Source organism: Apodemus sylvaticus, chromosome 2, assembly GCF_947179515.1.
Source record: "Apodemus sylvaticus chromosome 2, mApoSyl1.1, whole genome shotgun sequence".
Lineage (NCBI taxonomy): Eukaryota > Metazoa > Chordata > Mammalia > Rodentia > Muridae > Apodemus > Apodemus sylvaticus.
In genome coordinates, this window is record NC_067473.1 from 159,107,878 (window position 1) to 159,121,035 (window position 13,158).

At 38.0% G+C, this 13,158-nt stretch overlaps 1 protein-coding gene across 1 annotated transcript in view; it reads right to left on the reverse strand.

Moving 5' to 3' along the window:
• Positions 1-266: 266 nt before the first annotated feature.
• The window catches only part of LOC127677649 (vomeronasal type-2 receptor 26-like), a 44,764-nt gene continuing 31,872 nt past the window's right edge, over positions 267-13,158 (reverse strand). Inside the window, exon 6 of the mRNA XM_052172684.1 lies at positions 267-1,159. Coding sequence (XP_052028644.1) covers positions 267-1,159 — 893 coding nt within the window. The remainder of the gene's footprint in view (positions 1,160-13,158) is intronic.

Genomic DNA, 13,158 nt, shown 5'->3' on the forward strand with positions numbered 1-13,158 from the left:
AGTCCTGTTACATTGTTTAAAAAATTTAAAAAAAAAATGTGATTTAAAGAAACATCTACTAAGCATACCTAAAGTCACCACTAGTAGGCAACTACCTAAACTTTGATGGCTGGCTTCATGGTGTCTAGTTGGCTCAAAGGATGGCAGGAACAGGTGAGTAAATTGGAGATGCCATTCTTTGATGAAATGCATGGGCTTCACACCACTCTTTGGATATTCTGACAATATTTTATACAAATCACAATAAATTCCTTTGTGTAAAGAATTTATTTAAAGACCTTCTTTCTGAAATGGCTACCTGACCTCAGTAGGATCATATAGCATTTGGGAAGAAACATACATCCTAGTAAGCCAGCACTGGAGGCCAGAATTGAAAAGATTTCCACAGCTACCATGGTTTTGCCTGTGGAGCTCAGGTAAGTAGGTATAAAAGAAATGCACACACTACAGAAAACCATCATGCTGAATGTGATTGTTTTTGCTTCATTGAAGGTGTCAGGTAGCCTTCTAGTCAGAAAAGCAATAAGCAAGCTGAGACTGGCCAGAAAGCCCAAGTACCCCAGAACACAATAGAATGCAAGGGTGGAACCCTCATTACACAAGAGGATGATTTGCCCATACTCTGACTGCATGTCAACATCAGGGAAGGGAGGATATGTTCCCAGCCAGATTGCACAGATGCACACTTGAATGATGGAACCACAGAAGACTATAGCAGTTGAGACTCGGGTCACCATCCACATTTGTAAAGTGCTTCCTGGTTTGATGGTTTTGAAGGCCATTACCACAATGAAGGTCTTTGCCAAGATAGCAGAAACAGCAACAGAAAATACAACCCCAAAAATCATTTGTCTCAAGACACAAGTGACTGTTCTGGGTTTCCCAATGAATGTCAATGAGCAAAAGAAACAGAGCATTAAAGAAACAAGGAGGACATAACTGAGATTTCTGTTATTTGCTCTGACAATGGGTGTGTCCCGATAGTGAATGAATAATCCTAAAATCATGGCTGAAAAGGCAGATAAACTAATGGCCAAAGAGACCAAAACCACTCCCAGAGTATCTTCATGGGATAAAAATGCTATAATTTTAGGGAGACATTGATTCTTCTGCTTATTTGAATACTGATTTTCAGGACATTTGAAGCATTGATCCATACCTGAAAATGAGGCAGATTGTTTTATTACACTCAACCCTTAAATTTCCAAATATACCTTTAAGACCTATATTTTGCACAGAGAAATAGTTGAATTCTCTAGAAAATGTCTGTGTATATATTCACTGAAACATGATATTGAAAAACAATTAATGAATAAGTTATTTTTTTCTGAGAGAAAATACAGATATACTGTACACATAATATATTTAGAACATGAGTGGACATGAACAATATGAGAGAATGAGAAATGTTGAATTGATGTTGAGGGGAAATCAGACAATATGAAAATCATATTTGTTTATGAAAGAAAGTAAAAGTTGACTTTGAGAGTTTAATATTTTTCTGTTTGTTCCATTTGTTTAGTAAATATTGTTTATTACTTGAGAATATCATATATGCATATCATGTATTTTAATCAAATCTACCCCAATTACTTCCCCGGCAACTCCTTCTCTCTGTCCCTCCAATAATTCTTTATCCTAACTTTATTTCTATTTTGTTTTTTTTTCCCCACTGAGTTCACTTCATGCTACCTGTATGCATATCAATATAGAGCCATCGACCATAGCATGAGCAGGACCACATATTTGAAACAAACAAACAGCTGATGCTGATAGAGGATTTCAAGAAGGACATAAGTAACTCCATTAAAGAACTAGAGGAGAACATGAGTCAAATAACCCTATTAAAAATAGGGTACAAATCTAAACAAAGAATTTTCACCTGAAGAAATTCGAATGGCTGAGAAGTAACTTAAGAAATGTTCAAAATCATTAGTCTTCAGGGAAATGTAAATAAAAACAATCCTGAGATTTCACCTCACACCAGCCAGAATGGCTAAGGTTAAAAACTCAGGAGACAGCAGGTGTTGGCAAGGATGTGGAGAAAGAGGAACACTCCTCCACTGCTGATAGGATTGTAAGATGGTACAACCACTATGGAAATCAGTCTGGCGGTTCTTCAGAAAACTGGACATGACACTTCTGGAGCACCCTGCTACACCTCTCCTGGGCATATACCCAGAGAATTTCACAGCATGCAATAAGGACACATGCTCCATTATGTTCATAGCAGCCTTATTAATAATAGCCAGAAGCTGGAAAGAACCCAGGTGTCCCTCAGTGGAGGAATGGATACAGAAAATGTGATATATTTACACAATGAAATACTACTTAACAATTAAAAACAATGAATTCATGAAATTTTTATGCAAATGGTTGAAACTGGAAAATATTCTTCAGCATGCAATAAGGACACATGCTCCACTATGTTCATAGCAGCCCTATTTGTAGTAGCCAGAATCTGGAAAGAACCTAGGTGTCCTTCAACGGAGGAATGGATACAAAAAATGTGGTATTTTACACAATTGTGTACTATTCAGCCATTAGAAACAATGAATTCATGAAATTCTTAGACAAATGGATGGAGCTGGAGAACATCATACTAAGTGAGGTAACCCAGTCTCAAAAGATCAATCATGGTGTGCACTCACTGATAAGTGGATATTAGCCTAGAAACTTTGAATACCCAGGACATAATCCACAAATTAAATGATGTCCAAAAAGAATGGAGGAGTGGCCCCTGAGAAAAGAAAAAAAAAGGAAAGAAAAAACAAGAGAACATGAGTCAACAGGTAGAAGCCCTTTAAAAGGAAACACAAAACCGCTTAAAGAAACACAAGAAAACATGGGTCAATAGCTAGAAGCCCATAAAGAGGAAATACAAAAATCACTTAAAGACATACAAGAGAACAAGGGTCAACAGGCAGATGTCCTGATAGAGGAAACACAAAAATCCCTTAAAGAATTAGAGGAAAATGCAAACAAACAAATCAAGGAACTAAGAAAAACCATCCAGGATCTAAAAAGGAAGTAGAAACAACTAAGAAATGATAAAGGGAGACAACTTTAGAGATACAAAACCTTGGAAAAAATCAGGTATCATGGATGCAAACTTCAACAATAGAATACAAGAGATGGAGGAAAGAATCTGAGGTGCTGAAGATCCCAGAGAAAACATTGACTCAACAGTCAAAGAAAATGCAAAATGTAAAAAGCTTGTAACCCAAATCATCCAGGAAATCCAGGACACAATGAGAAGCCAAAACCTAAGGATTATAGGTATAGAAGAGAGTGAGGATTTACAACTTTTTTTAATTTATTGATATATTTATTTACATTTCAAATGATTTAACCTTTTCTGGACCCCCACTCCCCGAAAATCCCATCAGTCCCCTTCCCTCCCCCTGTTTTCCCACCCAACCCTTCCCACTTCCCTGTTCTGATTTTGCTCTGTACTGCTTCACTGAGTCTTTTCAGAAAAAGGGGCCACTCCTCCGTTCTTCTTGTACCTCATTTGGTTTGTGGATTATGTTTTGGGTATTCCAGTTTTCTAGGTTAATATCCACTTATTAGTGAGTACACACCATGATTCACCTTTTGAGTCTGGGTTACCTCACTTAGTATGATGCTCCCTAGCTCCATCCATTTGCCTAAGAATTTCATTAATTCATTGTTTCTAATGGCTGAATAGTACTCCATTGTGTAGATATACCACATTTTTTGCATCCACTCTTCTGTTGAGGGATACCTGGGTTCTTTCCAGCATCTGGCAATTATAAATAGGCTGCTATGAACATAGTAGAGCATGTATCCTTATTACATGGTGGGGAATCCTCTGGGTATAGGCCCAGGAGTGGTATAGCAGGATCTTCTGGAAGTGAGGTGCCCAGTTTTCGGAGGAACCGCCAGACTGATTTCCAGAGTGGTTGTACCAATTTGCAATCCCACCAGCAGTGAAGGAGTGTTCCTCTTTCTCCATATCCTCTCGAACACCTGCTGTCTTGTGAATTTTTAATCTTAACCAATCTGACTGGTGTAAGGTGAAATCTCAGGGTTGTTTTGATTTGCATTTACCTAATGACTAATGAAGTTGAACATTTTTTAAGGTGTTTCTCTGCCATCCGATGTTCTTCTGGTGAGAATTCTTTGTTTAACTCTGTACCCCATTTTTTAATAGGGTTGTTTGGTTTTCTGGAGTCTAACTTCTTGAGTTCTTTATATATATTGGATATTAGCCCTCTATCTGATGTAGGATTGGTGAAGATCTTTTCCCAATTTGTTGGTTGCCGATTTGTCCTTTTGATGGTGTCCTTTGCCGTACAGAAACTTTGAAATTTTATGAGGTCCCATTTGTCAATTCTTGATCTTAGAGCATACGCTATTGGTGTTCTTTTCAGAAACTTTCTCCCTATACCGATGTCCTCAAGGGTCTTCCCCTATTTCTTTTCTATTAGCTTCAAAGTGTCTGGCTTTATGTGGAGGTCCTTGATCCATTTGGATTTGAGCTTAGTACAAGGAGACAAGGATGGATCAATTCCTATTCTTCTGCATGCTGACCTCCAGTTGAACCAGCTCCATTTGTTGAAAAGGCTATCTTTTTTCCATTGGATGTTTTCAGCCCCTTTGTCGAGGATCAAGTGGCCATAGGGATGTGGGTTCATTTCTGGATCTTCAATCCTGTTCCATTGATTTGCCTGCCGGTCACTGGACCAATACCATGTAGTTTTTAACACTATTGCTCTGTAGTATTGCTTGAGGTCAGGGATACTGATTCCCCCAGAATTTCTTTTGTTGCTGAGTGAGAATAGTTTTAGCTATCCTGGGTTTTTTGTTATTCCAGATGAATTTGAGAATTGCTCTTTCTAAAGGGTCAGTAAAAATCTTCAACAAAATTAAAGAACTCTTCCCTAATCTAAAGAAAGAGAAACCCATGGGCAGACAAGGAGCTTACAGAACTCGAAACAGTCTGCACCAGAACAGAAATACCTCCCATCACATAAAAATCAAAACCCCAAATGTACTAAACAAAGAAAGAATATTAAAAACAGTAAGAGAAAAAGGCCAAGTAGCATATAAAGGAAGACCTACCAGAATTACACCAGACTTCTCAACAGAGACCATGAAAACCAGAAGATCCTGAGCAGATCTCACACAGACTATAGAAGAACCCAAATGCCAGCACAGACTACTACACCCAGCAAAACTCTCAATCACTATAGATGGAGAAACCAAGATATTCCATGATAAAACCAAATTTACACAATATCTTTCCACAAACCCAGCCCTAAAAAGGATAATAGATCAAAAATGCCCATACAAGGAGGCTAGCTAAACCCTACAAAAAGCAAGATAGTAATCTTCTTTCAACAAACCCTAAACAAGATAACCACACAAACATAAAAATAACATCAAAAATAACAGAAAGCAACAATCACTATTCCTTAATATCTCTTAAAAATCAATGGATTCAATTCCCCAATAAAAAGACATAGACTAAAAGACTGGGAAATTAAACAGGACCCCAAATTTTGTGGCATATAGGGAACCTAACATGTTGTCAAAGAAAAACACTACCTCAGAGTAGAAGGCTGGAAAATAATTTTCCAAGAAAATGGTCCAAGGAAATAAGCTTGAGTAGCCTTTCTAATACAAGATAAAATCAACTTTCAACCTAAAGTCATCATAAAAGACACTGAAGGACACTTTATACTCTTCAAAGGAAAAATCTAACAAGAAGAACTCTCAATTCTGAACATATATACTCAAAAGGGCACACTCACTCATAAAAGAAATTTTACTAAAGTCCAAAGCACATATTGCACCTCACACAATGATTGTGGGTGATTTTAACATTCCACTCTCCTCAATGGACCAATCAGGGAACACAAACTAATCAGAGACACAGTGAAACAAATTGAAGTTTTGGACCAAATGGACTTAAGAGATATCTTTAGAACATTTCAACCTAAATCATAAGAATATATCTTCTTCTCACCACCTCATGGTATCTTCTTCAAAATCGATCATATAATTGGTCACAAAACAGACCTCAACAGATATGAGAAGATTGAAGTAGTTCCATGCCTCCTATCAGATAACTACAGATTAAGACTGGTCTTCAATAGCAACAAATATAACAGAAAGCCCATATAAACATGGAAGATGAACAATGCTCTACTCAATTATACCTTGGTCAATGAAAAAATAAGGTTAGATATTAAAGACTTTTCAGAATTTAATGAAAATGAAGGCACAATATTCCCAAACTTATGGGACACAATGAAAGCAGTGCTAAGAGGAAAACTTATAACCCTGAGTGCTTCCAAAAAGAAACTAGAGAATATACACTAGCTTATTAATTGCACACCTGAAAACTCTGGAAAAGAAAGAAGCTAATACACTGAAGAAAGAGGAATAGAAGGCAGGAAATCATCAAACACAGGACCAAAATCAACCATGTTTAAACAAAAAGAACCATACAATGAATCAACAAATCTAGGAGCTGACTCTTTGAAAAAATCAGCAAAGATAGATAAATGGTAAGCCAGACTAATCAGAGGGCACAGAGACAGTATCCAAATTAACAAAGATCTTTACCAACCTTACATCAGACAGAGGGCTAATATCCACTATATACAAAGAACTCAAGATGTTAGTCCAGAGAACCAAATAATACTCATAAAAAATGGGGTAAAGAGATAAACAAAGAATTTTCAACTGAGGAATATTGTATGGCTGAGAAGCACCTAAATAAATGTTCAACATCCTTATTCATCAGGGAAATGCAAATCAAAACAGCATTGAGATTTCACCTCACACTGGTCAGGATGGCTAAGATCAAAAACTAAGGGGACAGCAGATGCTGGAGAGGTTGTAGAGAAAAAGGAACAATCCTCCACTGCTGGTGGGATTGCAAGGTGGTCTTACCACTCTGGAAATTAGTTTGGTGGTTACTCAATAAACTGGGCATAATACTACTGGCATACTCTACTATACCACTCTTGGGCATATACCCAGAGGATTCTACAGCATGTAACACATGCTCCACTACGTTCATAGACGTCCTATTTATAATAGCCAGAAGATGAAAAGAACAAAGCTGTCCCTCAACAGAGGAATGGATACAAAAAATGTGGTATATATACACAATGGAGTGCTACTCAGCCATTAAAAACAATGAATTCATGAAATTCTTAAACCAGTTGATGAAATTGGAAAATGTCATCCTTAGTGATGTAACCCAATCACAGACGAACACTCATGGTATGCATTCACTGATAAATGGATATTAGCCCAGAAGCTTGGAATACCCAAGACATATTTCACATATCAAATCATGCCCAAGAAGGAGGAAGAACAAAATATGGATTTCTGGGTTCTTTATAGAAAGAAGAAAACATACACACAGAAGGATATACAGAGACAAAAACTGGAGCAGAGTCTGAGGAAAAGACCATCCAGAGACTACCCCACCCAGGTATCCGTCCTATATACACAACCAGACATTATTGTGGCTGCTCACAAGTGCTGGCTGAGGGAAAGACCATCTAGAGACTACCCCACCCAGGTATCCATCCTATATACACAACCCAAACATTATTGTGGCTGCCCACAAGTGCTGGCTGACCTGAGCAAGATATACCTATCACCTGGGAGGTTTTCCTAGTGCCTGACAAATGCAGAAAGGGAAACTCTCAGCCAGCCATTGAATTGAGCACAGGATCTACAAAGGGGGAGCTAGAGAAAGGACCCAAGACCTGAAGGTGTTTGTAGTGCCACAGGAGGAATAACAACATGAGTCATCCAGTATTCCCAGAGGAAACAGGGAGAAAACCATCAACCAAAGAATACAAATGGAGTTACCCACAACTCCAGATGTAGGCAGCAGAGGATGGTCTGGTTAGATACCAAAGGGAGGAGAGGCTCTTGGTCCTGGAAAGATTTAATGCAGTAGTGTAGAGGAATACCAGGACAGGGAAGCAGGGGAGGGTTGATTGGAGAAGAGGGCATGGCTTATGGGATTTTCAGGTGAGGGGGGAAACAGAAAAGGGGACAACATTTGAAATGAAAAAAATATATCTAATAAAAATTATGCATTTTAAATTTCAATGAACCTATAGTGCTAAAGACAGATAAAATATGTTGCATTTTAAAGGATACATATTTAAACAATCTCTCTTGTAAACTTCTTATTCAAAGGGAGATTTTTAATTTATGTTTGTACTTTAATGACCTTTTGTAAAAAAGGACTTGGTTGAAAAAATCATGTACTTTATTTGCCTAGAAATAGTGCAAAACTCTAGGAAGGCCAATACTACATCAAAGCAGGAGGTGAGAACAGGATGGGAAAGAGAAGAGCACAGTAGAATAACTTAGAAATTATAAGTGAACTTAGAGATTAAAAAGGAATTTAGAAATGGGGAAGAAATGAGAGAGTTTTTGGAGTAGAGAATTATTTGGAGAGCTTGGAAATAAATATCAAAATCGCTTTTCAAGGTATTCTTTTTCTTCCAGAGACTTTCCTTAGCAGGCTGTAAGTCTTAGCCTCCAAGTTCATGCAGAGACAAGAAGGAAGGCTACTTTACATAATCCCCAATTGTTTTATTATGAGGTAAGAAATGCCAGAGGCTATAGTTTCTGACCCCTAGAAGAACTGAGAGGCAGGCCAGGTACTATTGCAAAGTAACTTAAACTTAAGTCAGGTAAATGTTTCATTATTTAAAAGCATCTATAAATATCTCACAAGACCAAGACTTGCTCTCCATCCACCACCACTCAACTCTTTACCACTTCAGCTACCTCCAAGAGAGAACTAGACTGTCAAAGCAGGTCTCTAACAGGAACACCTAGAAAATAAAACTTTCTAGCATTTACTGACATCTATGTTTAGGAACAGTAATATTTTCTTTTGATTCTTTCATTTTGTTTACTATCCAAGGATGTATCATTGTTCAAGAAATAATGCTGAATCCAATACATTTTAGGTGAATAGTTTTGCTTAGGGTAAAAAACTCTTGTTTTGGACAAGTTTCTTAATATCCTGGATTAAACTCTGATTAGAGTTTATCAGGAGAAAAAAATTTATGGTGACAATGGCATGATCTCTGGATACAGTTGAGTCTAGGGCTGCATATAAGGCTTTAGGTTCTATTCCCAGCACAAAATTTTGTTAAAAATATGATGATGGTAGAAATATTATTCTCAGAAATTTTAGTAAACTAGAAACATATCACCCCATTAAAATCCTGGTTTTCAGTAAATGTATACTTGCAAATCACTCACAGTCCTCCCTGCACATCACTCACAGCCACACACATCACTCACAGCCCCACACATCACTCACAGCCCCACACATCATTCAGAGCCCCACACATCACTCACAACCCTGTACATCACTCACAGCCCTGCACATCACTCAGGCCCCACACATCACTCACAGCCCTGCACATCACTCACAGCCCCACAAATCATTCATCCTCTGGGATCTCTCAGTGCTTGGTTACACTCTGGCCTGATAGTAGCTTACCATACCAAGGAATGCATAATAACAGCTCCCTCAAGAGTCAAAGTATTACAAAGGGAATTTTAGTTCATACAGGAAATACTTATTTAATCATAAACAAATAGTTATGGAGTTTCTACAATTCACCATAGGATGTAAACCCTGGGTCCAGGTTTCCCAGTGTTCCAGTGTCCCAGGGTTCCAGAAAAGGACTGCTGTATCTGCCATCAATGTCACTCTGATGCATTCTTATTAGCAGTTGCTCTCATTTGACAAGTCTGTATTTTGTCTCAACCAACTCTAGGTTTTTTGAACTTATCACTTTATATGGTTTCTCGGAAGTCTTATTTCCATGTAAATAAAACATTGCTTATATTAATATTTATTGTAAGCATGACATAAGGTCATGCTCTATAATGTATCTCATACTTTAGGGTATATGGGGAGCACTAGCTGTTTATAGTATACACAGCACACTAACCTTACCCATTAATACTGATCTAGCTGTAATAGAACCAGTAGTGAAAAGCAGGGAAACAAAGAAATGAAACTTAAACACAAAGCAGATGTGCAGAAGACAAAGCTGGACCAGATACAGGAGAACACTCCTGTGGTCATAGTCACCCAGGAGGCTCAGCCTGGAGGATTGTTGGAACCCATGAGTTTGAGATCAATACACACAGCATAGCAAATAAAACAAACAGATAAATATATATCAGTAACAAAAATGACTAGGTTGAGATCAATGTTTTTGTTTTTTTTTTTGTTTTGTTTTCCTTTTCTTTTTTTTATTTCTTTATTTGATATATTTTTATTTGCATTTCAAATGATTTTCCCTTTTCTGGCCCTTACTCCCCGAAAGTCCCATAAGCCCTCTTCACTCTCCCTGTTCTCCCATCAACCCCATCCCACTTCCCTGTTCCGGTTTTGCCCTATACTGTTACACTGAGTATTTCCAGAAGCAGGCCACTCCTGCGTTCTTCTTGTACATCATTTAATGTGTGGATTATGTTTTGGGTATTCCAATTTTCCAGGCTAATATCCACTAATTAATGAGTGAATACCATGATTAATCTTTTGAGACTGGGTTACCTCACTTAGTATGATGTTCTCCAGCTCCAGCAATTTGTCTAAGAATTTCATGAATTCATTGCTTCTAATGGCTGAATAGTACTCCATTGGGTATATATACCACATTTTTTTGCATCCACTGTTCCATTGAGGGATACCTGGGTTCTTTCCAGGTTCTGGCTATTATAAATAGGGCTGCTATGAGCATAGTGGAGCACTTATCCTCATTACCTGCTGGGGAATCCTCTGGGTATATGTCCAGGAGTAGTACAGCAGGATCCTCTGGAAGTGATGTGCCCAGTTTTCTGAGGAACCACCAGACTGATTTCCAGAGTGGTTGTACCAATTTACAATGCCACCAGTAATGCACCAGCAAAATGGAACACCACCAGAGGATGTTCCTCTTTGTCCACATCCTTGCCAACACCTGCTATCTCCTGAATTTTTAATCTTAGCCATTCTGACTGGTATAAGGTGATATCTCAGGGTTGTTTTGATTTGCATTTCCCTATGACTAATGAAGTTGAGCATTTTTTTAGGATGCTTCTCAGATATCTGAAGTTCTTCCAGTGAAAATTCGTTGTTTAGCTCTGTACCCCATTTTTAATAGGGTTACTTGGCTTTCGGGGGACTAACTTCTTGAGTTCTTAGTATATATTGGATATTAGCCCTCTATAAGATGTAGGGTTGGTGACGATCTTTTCCCAATTTATTGGTTCCTGATTTGTCCTTTTGACGGTGTCCTTTACCTTACAAAAACTGGAATTTCATGAGATCCCACTCAGGGATGAAATCAATCAAGTGGAAACAAAGAGAACCATACAAAGAATCAATGAATCCAGGAGCTGGTTCTTTGAGAAAATCAACAAGATAGATAAACACTTAACAAGATTGACCAAAGGGCACAGAGAAAGTATCCAAATTAACAAAATTAGAAATGAAAGGGGGGATGTAACAACAGAAACTGAGGAAATTCAAAAAAAATCATCAGATCCTACTACAAAAGCCTATACTCAACACAACTGGAGAATCTGGAGGAAATGGACAATTTCCTAGACAGATGCGAAATAGCAAAATTAAATCAGGACCAAACAGGGTTAGTCCCATAACGCTTAAAGAAATAGAAGGGGTCATAGAAAGTCTTCTAACCAAAAAAAGCACAGGACCAGATGTTTTCAGTGCAGAATTCTATCAGACCTTCAAAGGAGACCTAACACCAATACTCTTCAAACTATTCCACAAAATAAAAATGGAAGAAACACTACCAAACTCCTTCTATGAAGCCACAATTATGCTGATACCGAAACCACACAAAGATCCAACAAAGAAAGAGAACCAATTTCCCTTATGAACATCGATGCAAAAATACTCAATAAAAGTCTTGCCAACTGAATCCAAGAACACATAAAAAATGATCATCCACCACGATCAAGTAGGTTTTATCCCAGGGATGTAGGGATGGTTCAATATATGGAAATCCATCAATGCAATCCACTACATAAACAAACTCAAAGAAAAAAACCCACCTGGTCATTCCATTGGATGCTGAAAAAGCATTTGACAAAATTCAGAATCCTTTCATGCTTAAAGTCTTGGAATGAACAGGAATTCAAGGCCCGTACCTAAACAGTAAAAAGCAATATACAGCAAACTGGTAACCAACATCACACTAAATGAAGAGAAACTTAAACCAATTCCACTAAAATCAGGGACTAGACAAGGCTGCCCCCTCTCTCCTTATCTTTTCAATATTGTACTTGAGGTACTAGCTCAGGCAATTAGACAACATAAGAAGGTCAAGGGGATACAAATTGGAAAGGAAGAAGTCAAACTATCACCATTTGCAGATGATATGATAGTCTACCTAAGTGACTCAAAAAACTCCACTAGAGAATTCCGATAGCTGATAAACAACTTCAGCAAAGTGGCAGGTTATAAAATCAACTCAAGCAAATGAGTAGCCTTCCTATACTCAAAGGATAAGCAGGCTGAGAAAGAAATTAGGGAAATGACACCCTTCACAATAGCCACAAACAGTCTGAAGTACCTTGGTGTGACTTTGACCAAACAAGCGAAAGTTCTGTATCACAAGAACTTCAAGACTCTGAAGAAGGAAATGGAAGAAGACCACAGAAAATGGAAAAATCTCCAATGCTCATGTATTGGCAGGATTAATATAGCTAAAATGGCCATTTTGCCAAAAGCAATATACAGATTCAATGCAATATCCATCAAAATCACAACCCAGTTCTTCATAGAGCTAGTTAGAAAGAGCAATTATCAAATTCACCTGGAATAACAAAAAACCCAGGATAGCTAAGACTATTCTCAACAACAAAAGAAATTCTAGGGGAATCAGTACCCCTGACCTCAACCAATACTACAGAGCAATAGTGTTAAAAACTACATGGTATTGGTACAGTGACAGGCAGGTGAATCAATGGAACAGGATTGAAGATCCAGAAATGAACCCACACACCTATGGTCACTTGATCCTCGACAAGGGAGCTGAAAACATACAGTGGAAAAAAGATAGCCTTTTCAACAAATGGTGCTGGTTCAACTGGAGGTCAGCATGCAGAAGA